This window comes from Misgurnus anguillicaudatus, chromosome 10, assembly GCF_027580225.2.
Source record: "Misgurnus anguillicaudatus chromosome 10, ASM2758022v2, whole genome shotgun sequence".
In the NCBI taxonomy this organism is placed as follows: Eukaryota; Metazoa; Chordata; class Actinopteri; order Cypriniformes; family Cobitidae; genus Misgurnus; species Misgurnus anguillicaudatus.
Window position 1 is genome coordinate 669,644 of NC_073346.2, and position 21,584 is coordinate 691,227.

Consider the following 21,584-nt stretch of genomic DNA (forward strand, 5'->3'; position numbering starts at 1 on the left):
CAGATGCATTTGTTTAAAGCAAAACATTTACTACAGGTGAAGCAGCTCTATATGCCTTCTAACGTCTCATAATCGTCCTCATTTTTCACCAAGAGACATTTTTTTACATTTTAATCCTTTGATATTTCATATTTAAAAGTTTTTTGTGCTGCTGCGCATCCATGTGTGTGATAAGCAAACACGCGTTGTCATCCCGTTTATAGGCGCATATTTCTAATGCGCTCATTAAATAACAAAAACACTATTGTGCCATAGACTTTAGACTAGGTTTTAGTTGGTCAATGGTGTAGTCTATTTTAGTTTCCTCAAAATAGCAACGCGCCAAACAATGCACCTCAACACACCTCGTTTTCAGACCAGAATGCCCATAGGCGCAACATTGGGCGCAAATGCATTTGCTATTTAAACAACATGGCGCTAAACGTAAAAATGATAATTGAGCTGGGTTGAAACTAGCAAAAGACACTTGCGTCGCGCATTGCGCTGCATTGCGCCGGGTGTATGATAGGGCCCTAAATGTTTTTTTCTGCTCAAAATGACACCTATGTGGTGTACCTTTAGTGACTTTAGTAATGCAAAAGGCATGTCACAATGCATTGTTGTTGTTGTTGTTTTTGTTATTCTGCGTTAATACTATCATGTTTAGAAAGGTGTTTTAAACGGTCATCGGTGGGCCGTAAGTTGCAAATGGTTCAGAACCCCTAGCAGTGTCTCCCATACATTGATTTACTCGTGGCGCACTGCCACGGAATCAGCACTGGCCACCACAAATAGATTTTTCATGATCCCCATTTATATTTATATTTTACTGTTTAAAAACGCCTTAATTCATTGTTGCAAGCACCCAGCGCGCCCCCTCCCTTTATATGTTGCATGCAGCGCGCGCCTCTCTCTCACACATAACAGTGAAAAGGTGGTGCTGTTTTCAATGTCCGTTCATCCGTATACTTTCTTTTTCGCGTAAACGTCAACAGTCACAGATTTTAGTGACAGAGAAGACGGCGATGACTTTACGAAAGGTTAGCATTAGTGTTTCCCACACACACACACCCGTTCTCTGCCTCTCTATGATGCGGTATGCCTGCGCACGTGTTTTGTAGTAACTTTGTGTAACAGTTACTGTGTATTCTCTCATCTATACGAGGGAGGATCTCATATCCATGCGGCATCGCGGCATTGTTGAGGATAAACAACTTCGGGAGGCTATCCATGATATAAGTCGAGATCCTCGTTCCCATGGATCAGTTAAGAAGAATAAGTCTAAGAAAAGAGGATCTAGAGGAGGTGTGAAACAACGGGTTAAACGCCGGGGAAATAAACCTCCACTGCCGGTAATCACATTGACTAATGTCCGCTCAATTAACAACAAGCTGGATGAACTGGCTGCAAGAGTGGCATTTGACTGTGATTTTAGAATGAGTAATCTTCTCTGTCTAACAAAAACTTGGCTAAAAAACCATCCGGATCCTATGTTAAATGGGTATACTATCATTAGAGCCAACAGAGATGAGGAAAAGTCACGCAAGTCGATTGGAGGTGGTTTATGCATCTTTGTTGACAATAAATGGGCAAAGGACTTTTGCATTCGAGAGAAGATTTGTACCCCGGACTATGAAATTTTAACTGTGTCATTTAGACCTTTTTATTTGCCGAGAGAATTCGGTCAAATAACTATTATCCTGACTTATGTTCCTGGTCCGAATATGGAAATTGCTGCTGAACGATTAGCGGAGAGCTATAATTGCGCTCTGTCTCGGTCTACCGAACAGCCGGTTTTTATTTTAGGAGATTTTAATATGTGTAGTTTGCTTGATTATCTGCCTACTTTGCAGCAATATGTTACTTGCCCAACTCGATCCACTCGCATCCTGGACTGCTGCTATGGAAATGTTAATGACGCATATAAAACCTTGTGTCGGCCGCCTTTGGGTCAATCTGACCACAACGTTATACATCTGTTGCCGAAATATAGAAGCAAACTTAAGCAGCAAGCAGTGGTTACCAAGGACATTCAGGTATGGACAAATAATTCTGTTGAGCAGCTCCAAGATTGTTTTGATGACACTGTTTTGGAATTGTTTTTTGATACTGGAAATGATATGAATGAAATAACAGACACAATCTCAGCTTATATACAGTTTTGTGAGGAAAACATAATTGGGACTAAAACGATCAGAATTTTCCCTAATAATAAGACGTGTGTGTCTAAAGATTTAAAAAGGTGTCTGAATGATAAAAAGAGAGCTTTTTGTAGTGGTGATTTTATTATTTATAGAGAGTGTAAAAGAGTTGTAAAGGGTAAATTGAGGGAAGCTAAATTACAATACAGGAATAAGATTGAGGGCAATTTTACTACAGGTAATGTTCGGCAAGCGTGGGATGGTCTGAATATTATGATGGGTAGGAATGTTAAAAAGCGTAGTGATCTACCAATTACTATGCCTATCAATGATATTAACAACTTTTTAACAGATTTGACACTGAGGCGAGTAGTTTGAACTGTAATAGTATTTGTCAGACCATCCCATATAGTGCCCCTATTAATTTGACGAAGTTGGATGTGGTTGCTTCCATCTCCAAGATAAAGCCTGGTAAAGCTAGGGGGCCTGATGGGATTAGTGGTAAAGTGTTAAAGAGCTGCTGTCACCAACTGAAATGTGTTTTGACAAGGCTATTCCAGTCTTTGTTGCAAGCTGGAACTGTACCTCCCTCATGGAAAGAAAGTTTGATAATCCCTTTACCCAAAGGGCCTTTAGTTCATACTGTGAATGATCTTCGCCCTATAGCGTTAACATCTGTGTTATGTAAGACTATGGAAAGAATTCTTGTTAAATATCTCATGTCATCTGTTGGTTCAAGTGTTGATCCCCTGCAGTTTGCATATACACGAAATAGGGGCACTGATGATGCTGTGTTAACTATGATGAACTTTCTAACCTTCCATTTACAAAATTCAAATGCTTATGCAAGAATTCTTTTTTTAGATTTCACATCGGCATTTAATACAATGAGGATCGATATTCTGTTAGAACGGTTAATATACATTGGTGTGAACGGGTATCTGATTTTATGGATTAAGGACCTTTTGTTGTCCCGTACTCAGAGGGTACAGTATAATGGACAGATGTCAGATGAATGTATTGTTAATACGGGGGCCCCTCAAGGAAGTGTCATATCACCTGTCTTATTTTCATTGTATATTAATAATTTTATGATTAACAATTCCAATTTTAAACTTTTTAAGTATGTAGACGACATGGCCCTAGTGGGACTTTTTAAAAAAGATGATATAAATGAGTCAGCTAAATACTTGAAATATGTTGAGGAACTCTTGGGCTGGTGCAACAATAGTGCACTAGTATTAAATATAAAGAAAGCCAAGGAACTAGTTATAAGTCGCACTAGGCAGGATGTTGCAATAGTGCCGGTATTGATAGAAGGTCACCCGGTTGAGATTGTTGATAATTTTAAATATCTTGGCACATGTATAGACAGTAAGTTGAATTTTATGGATAACACTAATAATATTGTGAAAAAATGCATGCAACGATTATTTTTAATACGGAGAATCAGTAGGTTTGGAGTAAGTCAAAACATATTGGAGATAGCCTACAAATCGTTGGTGGAAAGTGTTTTGACCTATAATTTAATCGCTTGGTATGGGCATCTAAACTGTAAGCAGAAAAATACTCTGGCAAGAGTTACTACTACAGCTAGTAAAATTATTGGCAGACCACAGAGCAAGCTGGGTGAGGTTTACACCCTAAGATGTGTTTTGAAAGCGGAGAGTATATCTACAGACCCAACTTACCCTCTGTGTAATCAGTTTGTTTTATTGCCCTCTGGGAGACGATTTTTAATGCCTAGAGCAAAGACAAATATTTACAAAAGATCCTTTGTACCCTCTGCAATCGGTTTTATGAATCAAATAGGTATGTGATTTTATATAGTGTTATGTCTGTGTTTTTGTATTATGTGTTTGTATGAGTGTCTGGTTTTGCTGGTCAAAGACAAATTTCAACCATGGTTGACAATAAAGTTGTATTGTATTGTATTGTATTGTATATTTCTGAATTTGCACCCAATTAACTGCGCTATACACGACAATAAAACTCGCATTTAAATAAAAAGGGCTCATCACAAGACATTGATGAAAAGAGCAACAGCAGTAAGACTTCAATGTAAATGTATGGTGATTTATAGAACAGCTGTATACATACACGTACATTTCGTAATTTCCTGTTTTTTGCAGGTTTCTTTCAAATATAAAAGCGCTTAAGCATTTACTTGCATTCTAGGCGAAAAAACAAGTCAGTAGCAAGTCAGTTCCTGAATACCACGACACAAACTTTTAAGAGACACTTGTATTTAAGAGGAATACATTAGCATGAACCAGTGAACATATGTGTCTCACACCAGTGTTCCTGAAACTGACGTTCTCCCCAAACTGAAATTAAACACAGTGTTTCGAGTTTTTCTCATCAATGTCATGTTGATATTAGGAAGCAAGGTAACGTGCACATGACGAGAGAGGTGACCTGCTGCGCAATCGAGTTAACCCAACCACATCTGAAAATTTTAATGAGATTTCTAATCACCTACGAATTGACCATCAATATTACAGACGTCCTGTGGTAAAATTACATTACGCCATCTGCAACCGTAAAAGTAATCCCATCCGAATAGGGCAATAGTCTGCTCATTTTATGTCTGACAACAGAACTGATATGTAAATAATAGCAATCAGTTGTGTTAAAATGCAATATAACGTGACAGATCAAAGAGTAGAAGTGAAACATATTTCAGGTGCCAACACTCGATCAAACGCAAACACGTGATGATGTCACATATATGCTAATTAGCGCGTGACATCATCACCGCCACAAGTCTCTCAAAATCCTGTGGGAAACACTGCCTAGTCTAGGCCTAGTTATATTTTCGTTATCACATGATGACTGACATTTTGTCACATTAAACATATTTCTCTCCAAATAGGTTTTATAATTTTATTAGCAACTGCTTTGCTGAAACTAGGGAAAGTACTAACTTAGAGGCTGCATTAAAAGGAGTAGAGATTTTTATTTAATTTTTATTGCCCTTTAATCAAGGCATCAAATGTGCAACAAACACAACACAAAAGACCATTCATAAGCTGAAATTTAAAGCCTATTATATCTCTCACACACAGAGAGCTTGACATACACACTCAGGGCAAGATCTGCAATACTGTATGTGCAGGTAAAAAAAGAAGTGAAGGGTTTTGTTCCAAAACGCAATAAATCCATTTTGACTGATTTCGGTAAAAACGTGTTTTCTATACCAAGAAAGTAACTAGATGAAAACTACTATTTTCTGTTACAAACTTTTCCATGGCATCTTCAGGTAATAAAAACATTAAAACATTTGGTTTTCAAAGATTTATTATAAAAACGGTAAAAAAAATTTTTTCAAAATGCTATAAATCTATTGTATCAATATATAAATGTGCATTCATCTTTGCCATGTTATATTCATTTATAATATTCATCACCCGTAGTTGTTGATCAAAAACTACAAGATGAGGAAAACTAGGATTTCGTGTACTCAACGCGCTGCCATTGTTTGTTTACAATGCGTGGAATGGTGCACTGTGATTTGTTGACCGGATTTATTGCATTCTGCAGAAAAGCAGGAGTGCCGTCATTGCGTTTTGGGAAAAAAGGGAGAAAAGATGACAGAATGAGAACACGGCAGATATTGTATTATGCGTAAAATTAAGAATTTACTTTTAAAAACTGACCTGATACCAGTTACATATTCAATCATGTAATTAGATTACTTTAGAAATTACTCTCTCCAAAAAGTATTCAATTACTTATTACTAATTACTTTCTAAATCCTATTTAGTACATGATACAAGGATAGGCTTGAAATGGCTCGAAGAAATAATATAAAAAAGTACATCAATTATTCTGGTCCCACTTTAGGGTCCAATTCTCACTATTAACCTCCTGAAAAGCACCCGCACTCTGGCCCAAAACATGAAAAGACCTACTTTCAATAAAAGGGCTGTTTTTACTAAACCATTTAGAGTATAAGCATAATGTGGTATCATTAGATAGAAGACACTTTGAGTTTCATTTTCCAGGTTTCAAATTTTTTTTAAGATAAAAATTAAAAAAGTTAGAGAGACTGAAGTATATTGTAATATTTTTTTTGCATAACATCTTTTTTAATACAATAAATTTTAATGATAAATATGTGTGTGAAACCTAGAAATGCAATGATGCCAAAGCCACGTTATATTTCACGTTTGAGGTCAATAGGCCCAAACAATAGGTTATTGCAAGAGTTTTTGTAAGACTAGTGCCTTTTCTAAGTGCCAGTCAGCCCCAAAATAAAAGTATTTTTGTTTACATACACGTTCGTTCTTATTATTATTTTTCCTTATGTAAGCGTATAAAATTTCACACCAGGAAATAAAACGTCACACAAAGATTGTTGGATTCGTTATCTAATTGGCTACACGTTCTGTCTACCAATATTTTTAATGAAGTCATTGGAGGAACGAGCGAGTCAGATGACGTCACGTTATTTAACAGCGCTGTTTGGATATTATGCATTATACTCCCACCTACTTTTAGAAACAATGTTTGACTGCGGTTTTGAACGCGAATGTAATCTCATATACAAGTGTTACAATGTAAATAGTCCTTAGATTGTATATTAAAATCTATTACAAGACGTTCATGTGAAATCTGATGTAAACTATGGATAATATATCTATATTTCACGGATTATACGCATTTGTGGACAAAAATGGTCAGTGGATGTATTTTATTGGAGAGTTTTTATGGGTTATTTACACATCTGAAACAGGCTGGATTCGATTCGCGATCGTTATATCAACACAAAGGTAAGGAGTCCCGTTTATATTTTGCATGTTGTCATCTGGATTTCTGTAACAAAATACTATATTTATGATGCTAGAGCATCTGTATCTCAAAACAGAGACCATACACTGATGCTAAACCCGTAGACCTTTTAAACGATGTATAGTAATGTTACAGTTTTTCTCGGTTGCTTAAACACATTTCTTGAAACTATGCCTCACATTCTCAAAACATTAAACACAATATCATAACGCCTCACACAATACTCCAAACATCATATTTTCATGTCAAAATGAAGAGCTCTACACTCAAAACAATTCACTCTTACTGAAAGACCAACATTTTCCCTCAGAAAACACACACAAGGTTTCAAAAACACAAACACTACAACTTAGTATTACACACTGGTGCAATAAATTCAAAACAATATATCCAAAACTGGTAAATTGCTTTTGGTTCTCCCCCTCAAAAACCTTTTCACATGACCAATAAAGACACAATCAACGTATGCATTAGCACATTTTTATTCATTCATGTGTTACACAGCTCATCTGTAAAAAAAAAATCTGTCTCAACATCCTGTCTTTGTTCTGGGTCAGGCCAGAGAATCTCGTCCACATCACAGTCTATATTGGTCCTAGCCAAACAGGGAGGGTAAAATCCTCTTGCATGATCCACCCCTGGCATTCATCTACTGATATGTCTATCTGTATGCAAGACAATTTGATGCATTTCTTTATTACAGTAACACAATCCAACAGTGTATGCACTCTTAAGTTACTGTAAAGGGCAGTCTTACTGTAAGTACATCTACCTGTTTTTCTCCCTGAAGGTTCTGATGATGGAGGCAATGGTGAAGCGACTCAAATTTGGCTGCACTCATTACCCAGCCTCCCTCATACTCATACCATGCACAAGGACATGGTCAGCTAGAGTGACTTGAATTTCATCTGAGACTGCTTGTCACCTTGCCCTTCATCTCCCTCCTCCTCTTTCACCACGTCCTCTTCTTCCTCCCCCTTCATTATGTCCTCTCCCTTCTCCTTACCACATCCTCCTCCTCTTCCTACTCCTTCACCAAGTCATCTCCCTCCTCCTTCTCCATGTCCTCCTCCTTTTCCTCCTCTTCTGCCTCCTCCTCTGCCTCCTTCTCTTCCTCCTCCTCTTCCTCCTCCTCTTCCTCCTCCTTCTCCTCGACCTATTCCTTCATTTTTCTATGAATCTATTGTTTCAAAACTCAGTGAACTGATTTAGGTCCTTTTATCTATTGAAGGATCTGATTTATGTGTGTTAAATTTTTATGTGTGTTAAACCGCCCCTTAGTGTTTCCAGCTTGGTAATTGTTTGCTAATTGAGCCTAAGCTGTGCTGACTTGAGTGAACAGTTTTGAATGCTAGTGCTTTTCATATGACCACATGGTGTAAGCACTGAGAAATGTAGGGATTTGTGTGTAGAGTTTTGAAGTAAAATTTAACTAAGTTTGACTCATGTGTTAAAGCAGGGTAGTAGTGTTTATAGTTCAGCAAAATGATTGTGCTTCTTGAAAAATGGCGTTATGGTCTGCCCATAGAATATCATTCAAAAAAGGCGCCTGCAACTGCCATAAACGCTTTTGGTGTGATCAGCCCCTAAGGATGAAGAATAAGATTTTGCAGAATCAGGCATTAATATGTGCTTTTAAGTATTAATAAACAGTCAGCATCTCATTAATATTAATGCTAATAATCAACCAGTTAATAGTGAGAATTGTAAACTTAAACCATGTTAAATCCACTATTGTATTATAGTATACATAATTGTTATAGGGGCGGTTTCCCAGACAGGGATTAGACTAGTCCTAGACTAAAATAAATATAAGAGCCGTCCAAACTGAAAACATCTTGCACCGACATATCTTAAAATACATCAGTGCCCTTAGTTTGTCCTCAAAATGCACACAAGTAATGTTTTTAGTAAGGCATGTTTGTTAAAACGAATTATATTTCCTAATTAAACTAAGGTCTAGTCCTGGCTTAAGATAATCTCTGTCCAGGAAACCACCCCTTAGAGTCCATACACAGTATTTAGTGACATCAGAAGTAACTTTAATTAGATTACAAGAAAAATAAGAGTAATCCCTTTACTTTTTTAAGAGAAAAGTAATTAAATTACAGTAACTAATTACTTAGTAACTAGTTACACCCAACACCGCCTGATACAATACTGATTTTAGTAGTAACTCTTTTTTTATGCCATTTATCGCGTTTTGAAACCAAACTCTTTAAGTACAATTCCATAAAGTACTTCAAGTGCTTTATTTTTACAAACTTGTTTTGTAAGTGTACTTAAATGAAGTACATGCTTTTTTACTTACGAAAAGGGCAGATTAGGTAACTATAGGTCTTATTTTTTATTATTTTTATTATTTATTATGATTATTATTAATAATAATTTATTTTTATGAATTAATCAGATGATTTGGTAACACTTTCCAAAAGGGTAGTATTAGTAAACAAACAATGAACAATATAGTTTATCAGCATGTATTGATAGAGGGTTTTCACCGACGTCACGTTCTGGGTGGTAACCCGTATGTGCGGCCATCTTGGAGGCACTCGGTGTAAACAACTGAACAGAGTACAATGGAGAAGAGTACAATTTGATGCTTTAAGTGAATGTTGCTATGTCGAAACTATAGTAGTTTTTGTTGGGTATATTACTGATCATATGCTGTATTAATATTATATTAGGCCTAAGGCCTGTTGCTTCTACACAAGGCTATAAGACACCCAGTTAAACTTTCGTTTTCTCAGTTAACTTTCGTTTCCTAATTAAAAGAGTCTAGGTGCGATCCTGCGACTATGCCCCGATTGTTCTCGCCACGATTATCTTGAGAAGCAAGGTCGAAACAACCAATAAACAAGAGTACGTCATTTTAGATTAGAGAATTCATCCAGCTGTACTTCGCTACATTAACAATAAGGTATGTGTGCAAGCTAGGCCAAGGCCATGAGAACCAATAAGCAGAATATATCATTTTAGATATGAGGAAGGATTCAGCTGCACTTCTGCTACATCAAACAAATAAAATTAATTGTGGTAGACCGAGACCAATGAAAAGAATGTACGTTATCTCAGATAAAAAGTGTTTGATCTTACAGTATAAAAATGGAGTCAGATGTTGGGAGGGCAGATGATCTTTGAGCACCTCTTTGAGGGGTGTTGATTGTCTCACTTTGTTGGCTGGAGCGAATAAAGTAATTTTTGTTTGGCACCTGGAACCTTTGTCTCCTGAGTATTTTTCTAATAAAGATTCAAGCTAAGACTTTTTGCCACAACATAACAACTGAAAAGCTCATCAAAACGCGTCCAAGATGCAAAGGAATATAGAGAAGGACTTGGACCACTAGAAGATATTTGGAGAAATTACGACTGATAGGCGGTGCAGATCCCTACGAGATAGCTCCCTCGTCTTGGATCCGTGACGACCCGGTGATTCTTAGATTAGATGGTGGCGCGAGTAAATCGCGAGGCTCGAGGTCTCTCCAGATTTTGCAATATTGCGGTATTTTTCTTGCTCATCTCGAATCTGTTTGTACAAAACAGTTGTGCCTTAAGATCGTACACAAGATGTGAGCTTTTGGATATTGGTTCGCGGATTTCTGACAGTTTTATGGACGATTTGCGACTCCTTCCTGAGATTTCCAAAACACCCGAGGCTATGCACTCTACCCGGCCGGGCGGAAGTGCTCGCAGACGGCGGCGAGACCGAAAACAAAGGCGGGGTAAGCGCGGAGGATTAAGAGCTAAGCTAAAGTCAACACCACATCGGCTCTCTTTACCCAGCATTTTCCTTGCCAATGTACGGTCGCTGATGAACAAAATGGAGGAGATACGACTCAGCATCACATACAGTAAGAAATTTTTGAACTGTAATGTCCTGATTTTCACGGAAACATGGTTAAATAGCGGAATACCGGATAACGCTATTGAGTTAGTGGGACGTGACATATTCCGGGCGGATAGAACGTTAGATGGCTCCGGCAAGACCAGGGGTGGTGGATTGTGCATTTACATTAATAAAGCTTGGTGCACAAACTCTGCCGTTGTTGGGAGTCACTGTTCAGTTAACCTTGAGTTTCTGATGGTCAAATGCAGACCGTTTTATCTACCACGGGAGTTCACTTCCACTTTTTTAACGGCAGCCTATATCCCTCCAGATGCTGATGCTAAGCTTGCAATGAAAGAACTTTATGCAGCCATCAGCAAACAACAGACGGTTCACCCTGAAGCTGCATTTATTGTTGCAGGTGATTTTAATCATTCAAACTTAAAGTCAGTACTACCAAAATTTCACCAGCATGTTCTCTGTCACACCAGAGGAAATAAAACCTTAGACCATGTTTACACAAACATTGTTGAAGCTTACGTCGCAACACCTCTCCCCCATTTGGGTCAGACGGATAACCTCTCCCTGTTCTTGACTCCTAAATATGTACCTCTCATCAATCGTGTGAAGCCAGTAGTTAAGACCATCAAGGTATGGCCTATGGGGGCAGATTCAATACTCCAGGAAAGGTTCTTACAAACAGATTGGAGTATGTTTGCTTCTAAAGCCACCAGCGGCTCTCACACGGACATTGACTCTTACACCTCCTCTGTACTGGATTATATCAATAACATCACTGACTGTGTTACAACCCAGAAGCAGATTATCATATACCCAAATCAGAAGCCCTGGATGAATAGGGAAGTACGACTCCTGTTGAGGACACGTAACACTGCTTTCAGATCAGGAGACGCACAGGCCTATAGCACATCCAGAGCAAATCTGAAGAGGGGCATCAAAGAAGCTAAGCTCTGCTACAAGTCGAAGATAGAAGGACACCTTACCAATTCTGATCCTCGACGTATGTGGCAGGGTATTCAGGTCATCAGTGACTATAAACCCTCTCATTCTACCCCTGTAACCACTGATGTCAACTTCCTGAACGAGCTGAATTATTTTTATGCTCGCTTTGAAAGAGACAACAATGAAACTGCCACTAAGTTTAAACCCTCAGCTATCCAATTGCCAACCACACTCTCCTTTGCAGATGTCTGCAACACACTGAGCCGCATCAACACACATAAGGCTGCGGGACCGGATAATATCTCAGGACGTGTGCTCAGGACATGCGCAGAACAATTCAATTCAATTCAATTTTATTTATATAGCGCTTTTCACAATTTGTGATTGTTTCAAAGCAGCTTTACAATAATAGAAGCAGTGAAAAGCATAGAAAAACGACAGATAGCACAACATAATACACGATAGCAAAAGCAGCTAAATTTGCTGCGGCTATGAATCAACATTATAAGCGTGCGTATTGCTAATGTAACGTAAAGAAGAGGGTGCTAAGTTAAGCCCAAGAAGGCTGCCTCCCCGGGTTGAAAAACCCCCTAGGAGAACAAAAAACCCCAGGCTCAGCCGGGGAAGTAAAAAAAAAGTCTTAGGAGGGAAAAACCCTTGGGAGATATATTTATATATACATTGAAACGATTAAGGAGATTAGGCGGAGGTAAAGTGGGTTCTGCCGGTGGTCGTTGGTCATGTATCAGCTGGGCATCACGTTGACGGTCTGCCGGTGAGTCAGAGGTGTGCCGACTTTCACATTTACCGGAACTGGGTCTGTTTATCTCAGTGTCCTCGGAGACAAGGACGAGACATGAAGAAAGAAAAACAAAACCCAATTAGCGTAGGGGCCATTCATATGTATACACATGTACATATACACAAACAGACTCTGCACAGTTTGATATGTATACACATGTACATATACACAAACAGACTCTGCACAGTTTGGTTTAGGGAGAACGAGAAAAATGCGAATGTTTTAGGAAATGGATGCAGTGACACCCTTTTAAGGACTGAAGTCCCGCCCCCGACTAGTGGGCTTAACACCACAAATCTATACCCACCCAGCTTTATTGAAATCCGGACGAGCAAGGGAGTAAAGGGGAGACGGGGACGTGACTGCGCCAGCCATCTCCCTGATGCCTGTCTGGGCTTCACAGTACTCCCCTACTCGACTCAGAAACCTCAGGTGGAGGGCCGAGCAAGTGATAACATAATGCCATACATAATTTTCAATCACTCCCCTGCACTTGGCAATTAATGGCCCGATTCGGGGTTTTATTGGTGAAGTGTTGAAGTTTTGGCCTTGTATTGTGGTTTGTATGTGCACAAAGTAGCGTTTCTTTTCCTTATATGTAGCCTTTTCTATTTTATACGTGACATTTGTTTTTGAAAGTTTATGCCTAGGCTCATGGTTTGCTGCACATATGTAAACAAGTAAGGAGAGATTAAACATTTTCTTAAGTTTATTAATAGCATTTACCATGCTTTGAAATGTTGACGAAAATGAGGATTTAGTTTATTTATTTATCAGGTTGTACAAGCTATCTATTGTGAGACGAGTACCATTACTAAAACAGTTATGTGAATGCCTTGTTAAAGAGAAAAGTTTTAAGTCTAGATTTAAAGGTATCTATTGTGTCTGATTCTCGGACAACGGTTGGTAAATCATTCCAGAGCTTAGGGGCTAAGTAGGAAAAGGATCTTCCACCTTTAGACACTTTTGATATTTTAGGGATAACTAAGAGACCAGAGTTTTGCGAACGCAGTGCACGTGATGGATTGTATTCTGATAGTAATTCTCTAAGATATGAGGGTGCTAGGCCATTTAAGGCTTTGTAGGTGGTAAGTGATATTTTAAATTGTATGCGATAATTAACTGGTAGCCAGTGTAAAGATGCTAGAATAGGACTTATGTGGTCATACTTCTTAGATCGAGTAAGCACTCTTGCAGAAGCGTTTTGAACTAGCTGCAGCTTGTTTACCTGATTTGCATGGCATCCCCCAAGTAGCGAGTTACAATAGTCTATTCTAGAGGTCATAAAAGCATGGATAAGCTTCTCTGCGTCAGATGTAGACAGTATATGGCGTATTTTTGAGATATTTCTAAGATGGAAGAATGCTGTGCGGCAGACGTTGCCGATATGACTATCGAAGGATAAATTGCTGTCGAACATCACACCTAAGTTCCTAACTGAGGAAGATGGTACCACAGTGCAGCCATCTATGTGCAACTTGTAATCTGACATATTATGTTTGTAGCGATTCGTTTCAATAATAAGCATCTCTGTCTTATTGGAATTGAGCTTAAGAAAGTTATGTGCCATCCAGTCACTAACATCGCTAATGCAGTCTGTTAGCTTAGAAAACGTGTGTGTTTCGCTGGGATGTGAGGAGATGTAAAGCTGGGTATCATCCGCATAGCCGTGAAAACTTATGTAATGTTTCCTGATAATGTCTCCTAGAGGTAACATATATAATGAGAACAGGATAGGACCTAAAACTGATCCCTGCGGTACACCATATTTAACCAGGGAGTGATATGACTCTTCCTCATTTACATAAACAAAGTGATAGCGATTGGTTAGATACGACCTAAACCAGGCTAACGCCTGACCACTGATACCAACATAGTTTTCTAGTCTATTGAGTAAGATTGTGTGGTCTATTGTGTCAAAGGCTGCGCTAAGGTCTAGTAATATAAGGATTGAGATTTCACCACGATCGGATGTTAACAGGAGGTCATTTGTAACTCTAAGCAGCGCTGTCTCTGTGCTATGGTGGGGCCTGAATCCTGATTGGAACTTTTCATACGTACTATTATTTGTCAAGAATGTGCGTAACTGGCTTGCCACTACTTTTTCTAATATTTTCGAAAGAAAAGGGAGATTTGAGATTGGTCTAAAGTTATTAAGCTCTCTCTGATCAAGCTGTGTTTTTTAATCAGCGGTTTAATAACTGCTAGCTTGAAAGCTGTTGGAACGTATCCTATTTTTAGTGATGAGTTAAAGATATTTAGAACCGGGGTTGACACTACAGGGAATACTTCAAGTAGTTTTGTGGGAACGGGGTCTAATATACAGGACGATGATTTGGATGATGTGACTAGTTTAGAGAGCTCATCTATTGTAGTAGGTTTAAATGAATCAAGATGTTCATATGGTAATCTAGTGTTTAGTGAACTAATGGGTAGAGTGATGGCTGCTTGGGTAGTTACGATGTTTTCCCTAATAGCCGTAATTTTGTTAGAAAAGAAGTTCATGAAATCGTTACTATTGTGTTTGAGTTTACTATTGGTTTCTGTTTGTTCTTTGTTTCTTGTCAGTTTTGCAACTGTGCTAAAGAGGAAACGAGGGTTATTATGATTTTCTTTAATAAGCGTACTGAGATAGGTAGATTGAAAATTTGACTGCTTATGCTATCGTGTATTATGTTGTGATACCTGTCGTTTTTCTGTGCTTTTACTGCTTATATTAATATAAAGCTGCTTTGAAACAATTAACTATTGTGAAAAGCGCTATATAAATAAAATGTAATTGAATTAAAGACAATGATATATGTGAAATAAAAAACAGCCACAAACTGAAAGGGAAGTGTTTTTGGACCAGTGTTGTTTACATCTTTTGAAATGGTCTATATATTCCTACCCTTCAGTTAAAGATGCCTTAATTATGAATCAGTGATGCAGATAAGCCTACATGTTATTATTTATTGATGTAAAAAAAAGTGGTGAGAAACTATTTTGTTAGTCTTATATTTGGTTTTCTTGTTTTTATTTCAGGTACTCCATTCTCAATCAATCCGAGAAACACCCCTCGAACCCTGGATAATCGCTGAGAAGTCTGGTCGTATACTTGGAGCCCACTGCACATGTATGGCTGGCCTCAGAGAAACATGCACATATGTTGCTGCATTGTTTCTCATTGAAGAAACAGTGAAGTTGAGGGACTCAAAGACAGTGACGCAAGAAAAGGCATATTGGCTGTTGCCTACTGCACTGTCAAAGGTGGAATACAGGGAATGCCAAAAGATTGACTTCACTGTAACAAAGAGATCTCAAGTAAAAGAGTTGGCAAGATGAATTATGCTGCTCATGGACCGTCACTTGAGGAACAAAGTGCTAGTGATTTTCCTACTAATAAAGTTAAGAAAACAACACCACCAACCAGTGATGAACTATCATCATTATTCAGTGCTCTTAGCACAACTGGATCTAAGTCTGCTATTTTGTCCCTTATTGAACCTTACTCTGACAGTTTTGTCCCCAAAGTGATTGGAGAAAACTTCCCTCCTGTGTTGACTGAATTGAGAAAGGATGAAGCAGTTCACATGGATTATAGTGATCTATTGTCTATGTGCAAAGATGTTGACGTTTCGGTATCAGAGGAGCAAGCAAAGGCAGTTGAGGCCCCTACAAGGGATCAAGCGTCCTCTAAATTGTGGTTTCGATTTCGTGCTGGTCGAATTACAGCATCAAAAATGAAAACTGCATGTTGCACTGATCCAAAACAACCATCACAAAGCTTCATTAAAAGTGTTTGCTATCCTGAGTCATACAAATTCACATCAAAAGCCACAGCTTGGGGATGTAATCATGAGAAATTAGCATGTGACATGTTTATAGATGTGCATAAGGAAGCTCATGAAAACGTGAAAGTACATGACACCGGTTTCTTTTAAATCCAAGTGTGCCATTCTTGGGTGCTTCTCCCGATGGTATTGTTTCCTGTGACTGTTGTGGTGTCAGTGTAATTGAAGTGAAATGTCCATTCTGTGTGAAAAGTGACAAGTTAGAGAGTGTATCTTACTTGGAGAAGGACAGTGAAGGGAAACTGACACTTAACCGAAACCACCACTATTTCTACCCTGTGCAAACTCAACTTGGGGTGTGCCAACTGGAATCAGCATAGTTTGTTGTTTGGACAGAAAAGGATTTGCATGTTGAGCAAATTTTACTTGATGAAGAGTTCTGGGGTATGATATGCCAGAAAAGTAAGAACATTTATGCCATCTGTGCTAGTAAGAACAATTATGCCAGAGTTAGTTGGCAAGTTTTACACAAGGCTTTCATTTCCCATTGCCACTGTGTCCTCACAACCTGGAATATTTGCCTCAGCTGAATCACATGGTTCTGATTGTGCTGCAAGTGCCAGTGACCAAGAAAAAAACTGGTGTTTATGTGACCAGGTTGAGTTTGGAAAGATGATTCTATGTGATAATGCAACATGTAATATTAAGTGGTTTCACTACTCGTGCATTAATGTTAAGATTGCACAAAGGGAAAATGGTATTGCCCACAGTGCCAAAAGCTACCCCAGTCTCTGCCAAAAAAAGGAAAGAAACCTCCAAATAAAAACAAAACTTTTTTAGTTGGCTGCTGTGAAGTTCACATGCACTTTGTTTTAATGTAGGTTAAATTATATTTAATAAATTTAGCATTGTGCACCTTTTTTTTGAAATGTTGCATGTTCTTTAAATATTTGTGGCATTTGATTTCAAGTTGGTGAGATTTTTGTAAAGCTATGCTGACAAAAAAGTTATACTCAAGTTATATAAAAAATGTGTTTACAGTTAGTCTTTGCACTATATTATAATGTATAATTTATAGTAGTGTAAAGTTTATAAGTGTTCTGATAAAAGTGTGTTTTTCCTTTAATAAATCTGTGTTCTAATGATCATGATATGCTGTGTTTTTCATCCACAACAAAACAATAACAATGACATTATAACTGTAAATGAACAATAATTTATAGATCATTTTCGGCTATATAGACAAGTCCAGACAATGGAGTAATTTATATTTTTATTGGCAAAGTGCATATAAAAATATACTTCAGTCAAAATCAACTACTGATGGACAAAAATTCACCAGAGTACAACAGACAAGTCCAACCTTATCTATGGTACAATACCCATCACTATCTTTGCACATCAAGAAATCAATTGGCAATATTTCGCCCAAAATAGTATATTTCTGGCGCACACAACCAATCACACGCTCTACATGAATCCTGACGTGGGCAATTTTCCTTGTGGTTTCTAAGTCAACAGGAGCTAACTGTGACTTTCCACGAGTGAAGGCTGGAATTTGTACATGAGCCATTCTACAACCTAAAGTGGCCTGAATATTAAAGCCACGGTCAGCAAGAACTAGATCACCAGGAAGTATTTTGTCCAAAAAAAACACAGTTTTCAGTTATGTATTTGTCACTTGCTCTCCCTCCCCATGCATTTGAAATGTAGGAGACTGTGCCCTGAGGTGTAATACCAATCAATAATTTAACTGTGTTATGGTGCTTGTATGAAGACCATGTTTCTGTTCTTGCTTTAAGGTTAGAAGGACGTTCTATAAAAACCTCAAAACAATCAATAATAACAGCACACTTTTTCCCAAAATGTTTCCTGAATTGCATTGGCATGGTTTTTTGCAATTGATCTCTTTCTGGCCATATGACAAGTGGCTTCATACGAATAAACATGACATCAATGACATCAGTGACATCAGTGACTATCCTTGAAGCAGTGGCTATTGACACATTGAATGCATATGACAGGAAGGTTGTGGAAACATTGAGCCTAAGACGCATCAGTGTCAGCATCAACTGCTTAAACTTATCAAGTGACTTCCTCACAGGGAGGTGGGGACTAAGGAATGTGAAGAGTACTAACAGTAGCTGGTATGTAGGTAGGCCAGTGAAAAATAAAACCTTTTCAACCTTATCAACAAAGGCACTTTGGTCATAGGAAGTGGACACATGTGCAACAACAGAGCATAATTGAATGTTTTCGGTTCTAAGACTTTGAAGTTCAGTGGTCATAGCCTCAATGTCATCACCAGTCAATTCAGTTTGAGTCCCTGTGCAGCAAAAATTATCACTGACATAATCAGTTGTAGTGGGGTCATGATCAGTCTCTGCAGCAGCGGCGGCAGCAGCTTCAGGAGCAGCAGCTTCAGCCTTCAGTCTCTGCTGGGTTCGGTTCATGCGACGCTTGTAGCGTGAGTTCCCTGTTTCTTTGGTTGACTGAGGTGAACCTCCTTGCCGACCTGTCAGTCCAACAGATGGCACCCAATCTGGGTCATCCTTTTGCAGTGTTTCCTCTAAAAATTCTTCCAGCTGTGGCGGCAGGGGGCACCCATGATGATTATAAATGTACATTATTTTTTTAAATATAGAATATAGTAGTGTTGGGCGATATGCCCTATTTTTAGATCGTCCTATCGTCAGCCTGTGAGATCGGCGATACACGATATTATCGGGGGGCGTGGCAGTAGTTTACTCTTTTTTTTATTTGTTAATTTTTACTCATAACAAGTCACTTGATGGGTGGACAAAAAAAACAAGACCGTTACACCGTCATGACTGCAACCTTCTTAAAACTGATGCCATTAAAGCGAGCGCGTTATTAAAACCCTATCATGATTACTTAATAACTGTAAAAACATGCATCTGCGCACGCACACACACGTGCGCGCACATACAAACTATTCAATGCATTTATTTAGTGCTGTTGCAGAAGACTACACGTGTCAAGCAGTGGTGCTCTCATGAGGTGCCTTTCTAAACGCATCGGTCCAGCGGAACGCGATCATATTTTAAACACAATCATATATTAAACACGAGGGACGTGTTGCTACAACTCATCAAATGCATATCATAAACAGGATTAATACCTAGTGATCTGACTTCGGACAGAGCGCAGCTTTCTGCACGTACGCGAGAGTGAGAGAGAGGCGCTAATATGCAGCGGGTCATATTTTAAACAAAAAGTAAAGTTTGCATCAGCTCGCATGAAACGCATTAAACTGAACAAATAAGGATTACTACTTTAGTTTATGTTTAGACTGCGGACAGACGCGAGAGCGGGTGCACGTGAGACAGAGAGAAGCGCAGCTGCTCATGACGCGGCGCGCTGGATTTAGTGGTAGAAGGAGACCAAGACGCGCGCATTAAGTGCAGGTACGTGCAAGAAGGAATTCTCTATTTACAAGCTCTCCGCTTAAAGTGAAGCCCACAAACCCTCATGTGAGGAAAAGCATGCATTGTCGGTGTTAATATAAAACTATGATGATGATAATAATAATAATAACCATTCGCCAACTATCGTCCTGACTATCGCCATGAAAGCCTGCCATTGACGATATGTCTGAAGATCGTCGATACACGATACTATCGTCTATCGGCACAACCCTAGAATATAGGCTACAGTAAACTAACATGTATTTTTTTTATTTTCATTAGAGCCCGACTGATATGCATTTTTTTGGGGCCGATGCCGATACAGATATTAGGGAATAAAAAAGACTGATAACGATATATCGGCTGATATTTTTTATGTGCATATTATAGTACAGTACACATATACTACAGTATATTATACTACTACAGTACTGTAGATAGAATACACTATATACATTAACAGAATATACTATATATAAATACTTTTTTGCAATGATCACTCTATGATCACACCACAAATGTGGTGATCAAACACTTAAAATGACTTGACAAAGATATGTAATATAGGCAGGTGTGTTTTACAAGTTAACAATAAACTTTATTATCCAAAATGATTCTGATATAAGTGCACAAAACAGTAAACTTGACTTATTATAAATAACTTTAAAACACAAACAAAACAAAATACATATAACGTAAATCATTGTCAGTTTTGATGAGAATAATGTTATATTGGGCTTATTTTAAAAAGTGGAAACTTACAAGGTCATTGTTTTTTAGCTTTACAGTAAGTTATGTACTTCACAAATTAATTAGAAACTTACCGTAAAGACGTCAATGCTTCACTGAGCATGCGTGAGGGCTAGGTGTAACGGATAACGCCAGTCTCCGACAAATTCGACAAAAACTGTGGTAATGACAAACAACTTTCTGATCTAGCATGAAATTTGTTTAAAGCCGAGGTTTGTAGCCTGTGGTTCGTCGTATGCTATGCCCCCAAAGAGGAGAAAAGCACAAACAAAGCACAGAGAAGTTGTCCCCGCTCAACAGGTGATCGCTATCGCTACAGACATGACAGCTAAAGAGGCTAACATGGAAGAATTAACCTCTCTGATTCGCAGGATAATGCGAGAGGAACTCGATGAGGCGATAAATAGACTACAACCGCAGCTTAATGCTGTTAAGGAGCAGGTGCTTGGCTGTGCTACTAAAATTGGTGAAATAGAGGTTTCATTGTGTAGCTTCGATAGCCGTATAACCAAACTGGAGGGCGCAAATGAACGTTTACGTAAAGACAATGATGAACTTAAGGAGAAAACTGAGCGCTTGGAGAGTCACAATCGTAAATATAATGTCCGTGTTATGGGCCTGACCTCGGATGTCGAGAAGGGAAATCCCACAAGTTATATGTCTCAACTGCTAAAAGAGTTATTCAGTGATAAGCTCCAGCTCGTGCCAGAGGTGGAGGTGGCACATCGCGTGGGATCTAAGAGTAACGTTACAACTGGACAACGGGTAATGATAGTAAGACTGCAGAGGCTGGTGGTGAGAGATGAGATTGTGCGGATTGCGAAAGAAGAAAGGGTGCTAGAAGTTCGCGGAATGAAACTTCGCTTCTTTCCAGATATTTCGACAGAGATGGCTAAAATACGAGCGAGTTTTCGGGACGTGAGGAAGAAACTATGGAGTGCGGGAGTTAAGCATGGCATAATTTACCCTGCCACCTTGATTCTGACTTTCAAAGGAGATACGAAAAAGTTTTCCAACCATCTAGCTGCAGAGACATATCTAAAGACGGTCATAGAGCCTGAGTTGGACAAAAAAGACAGAGGAGGCTCGATGAGAGGTAGCAGGAAGAATTTTGAGACTGTAGAACGG

General features: G+C 38.7%; 2 protein-coding genes across 2 annotated transcripts in view; both read right to left on the reverse strand.

The window, feature by feature from the left end:
• Positions 1 to 21,584, reverse strand: part of bbs9 (Bardet-Biedl syndrome 9) — a 460,826-nt gene that overhangs the window by 427,847 nt on the left and 11,395 nt on the right. The gene's annotated exons all lie outside the window — the stretch shown is intronic.
• Positions 17,770 to 20,053, reverse strand: LOC129433274 (uncharacterized). The gene has a single exon (XM_073871762.1). It carries the CDS (start codon positions 18,903 to 18,905, stop codon positions 17,904 to 17,906), a length of 1,002 nt encoding a protein of 333 aa, XP_073727863.1. The 5' UTR covers positions 18,906 to 20,053; the 3' UTR covers positions 17,770 to 17,903.

Excerpts from the sequence above, each read along its gene's own strand:
- LOC129433274 (XM_073871762.1), bottom strand. The coding sequence starts at position 18,905 with ATGTACATTTATAATCATCATGGGTGCCCCCTGCCGCCACAGCTGGAA.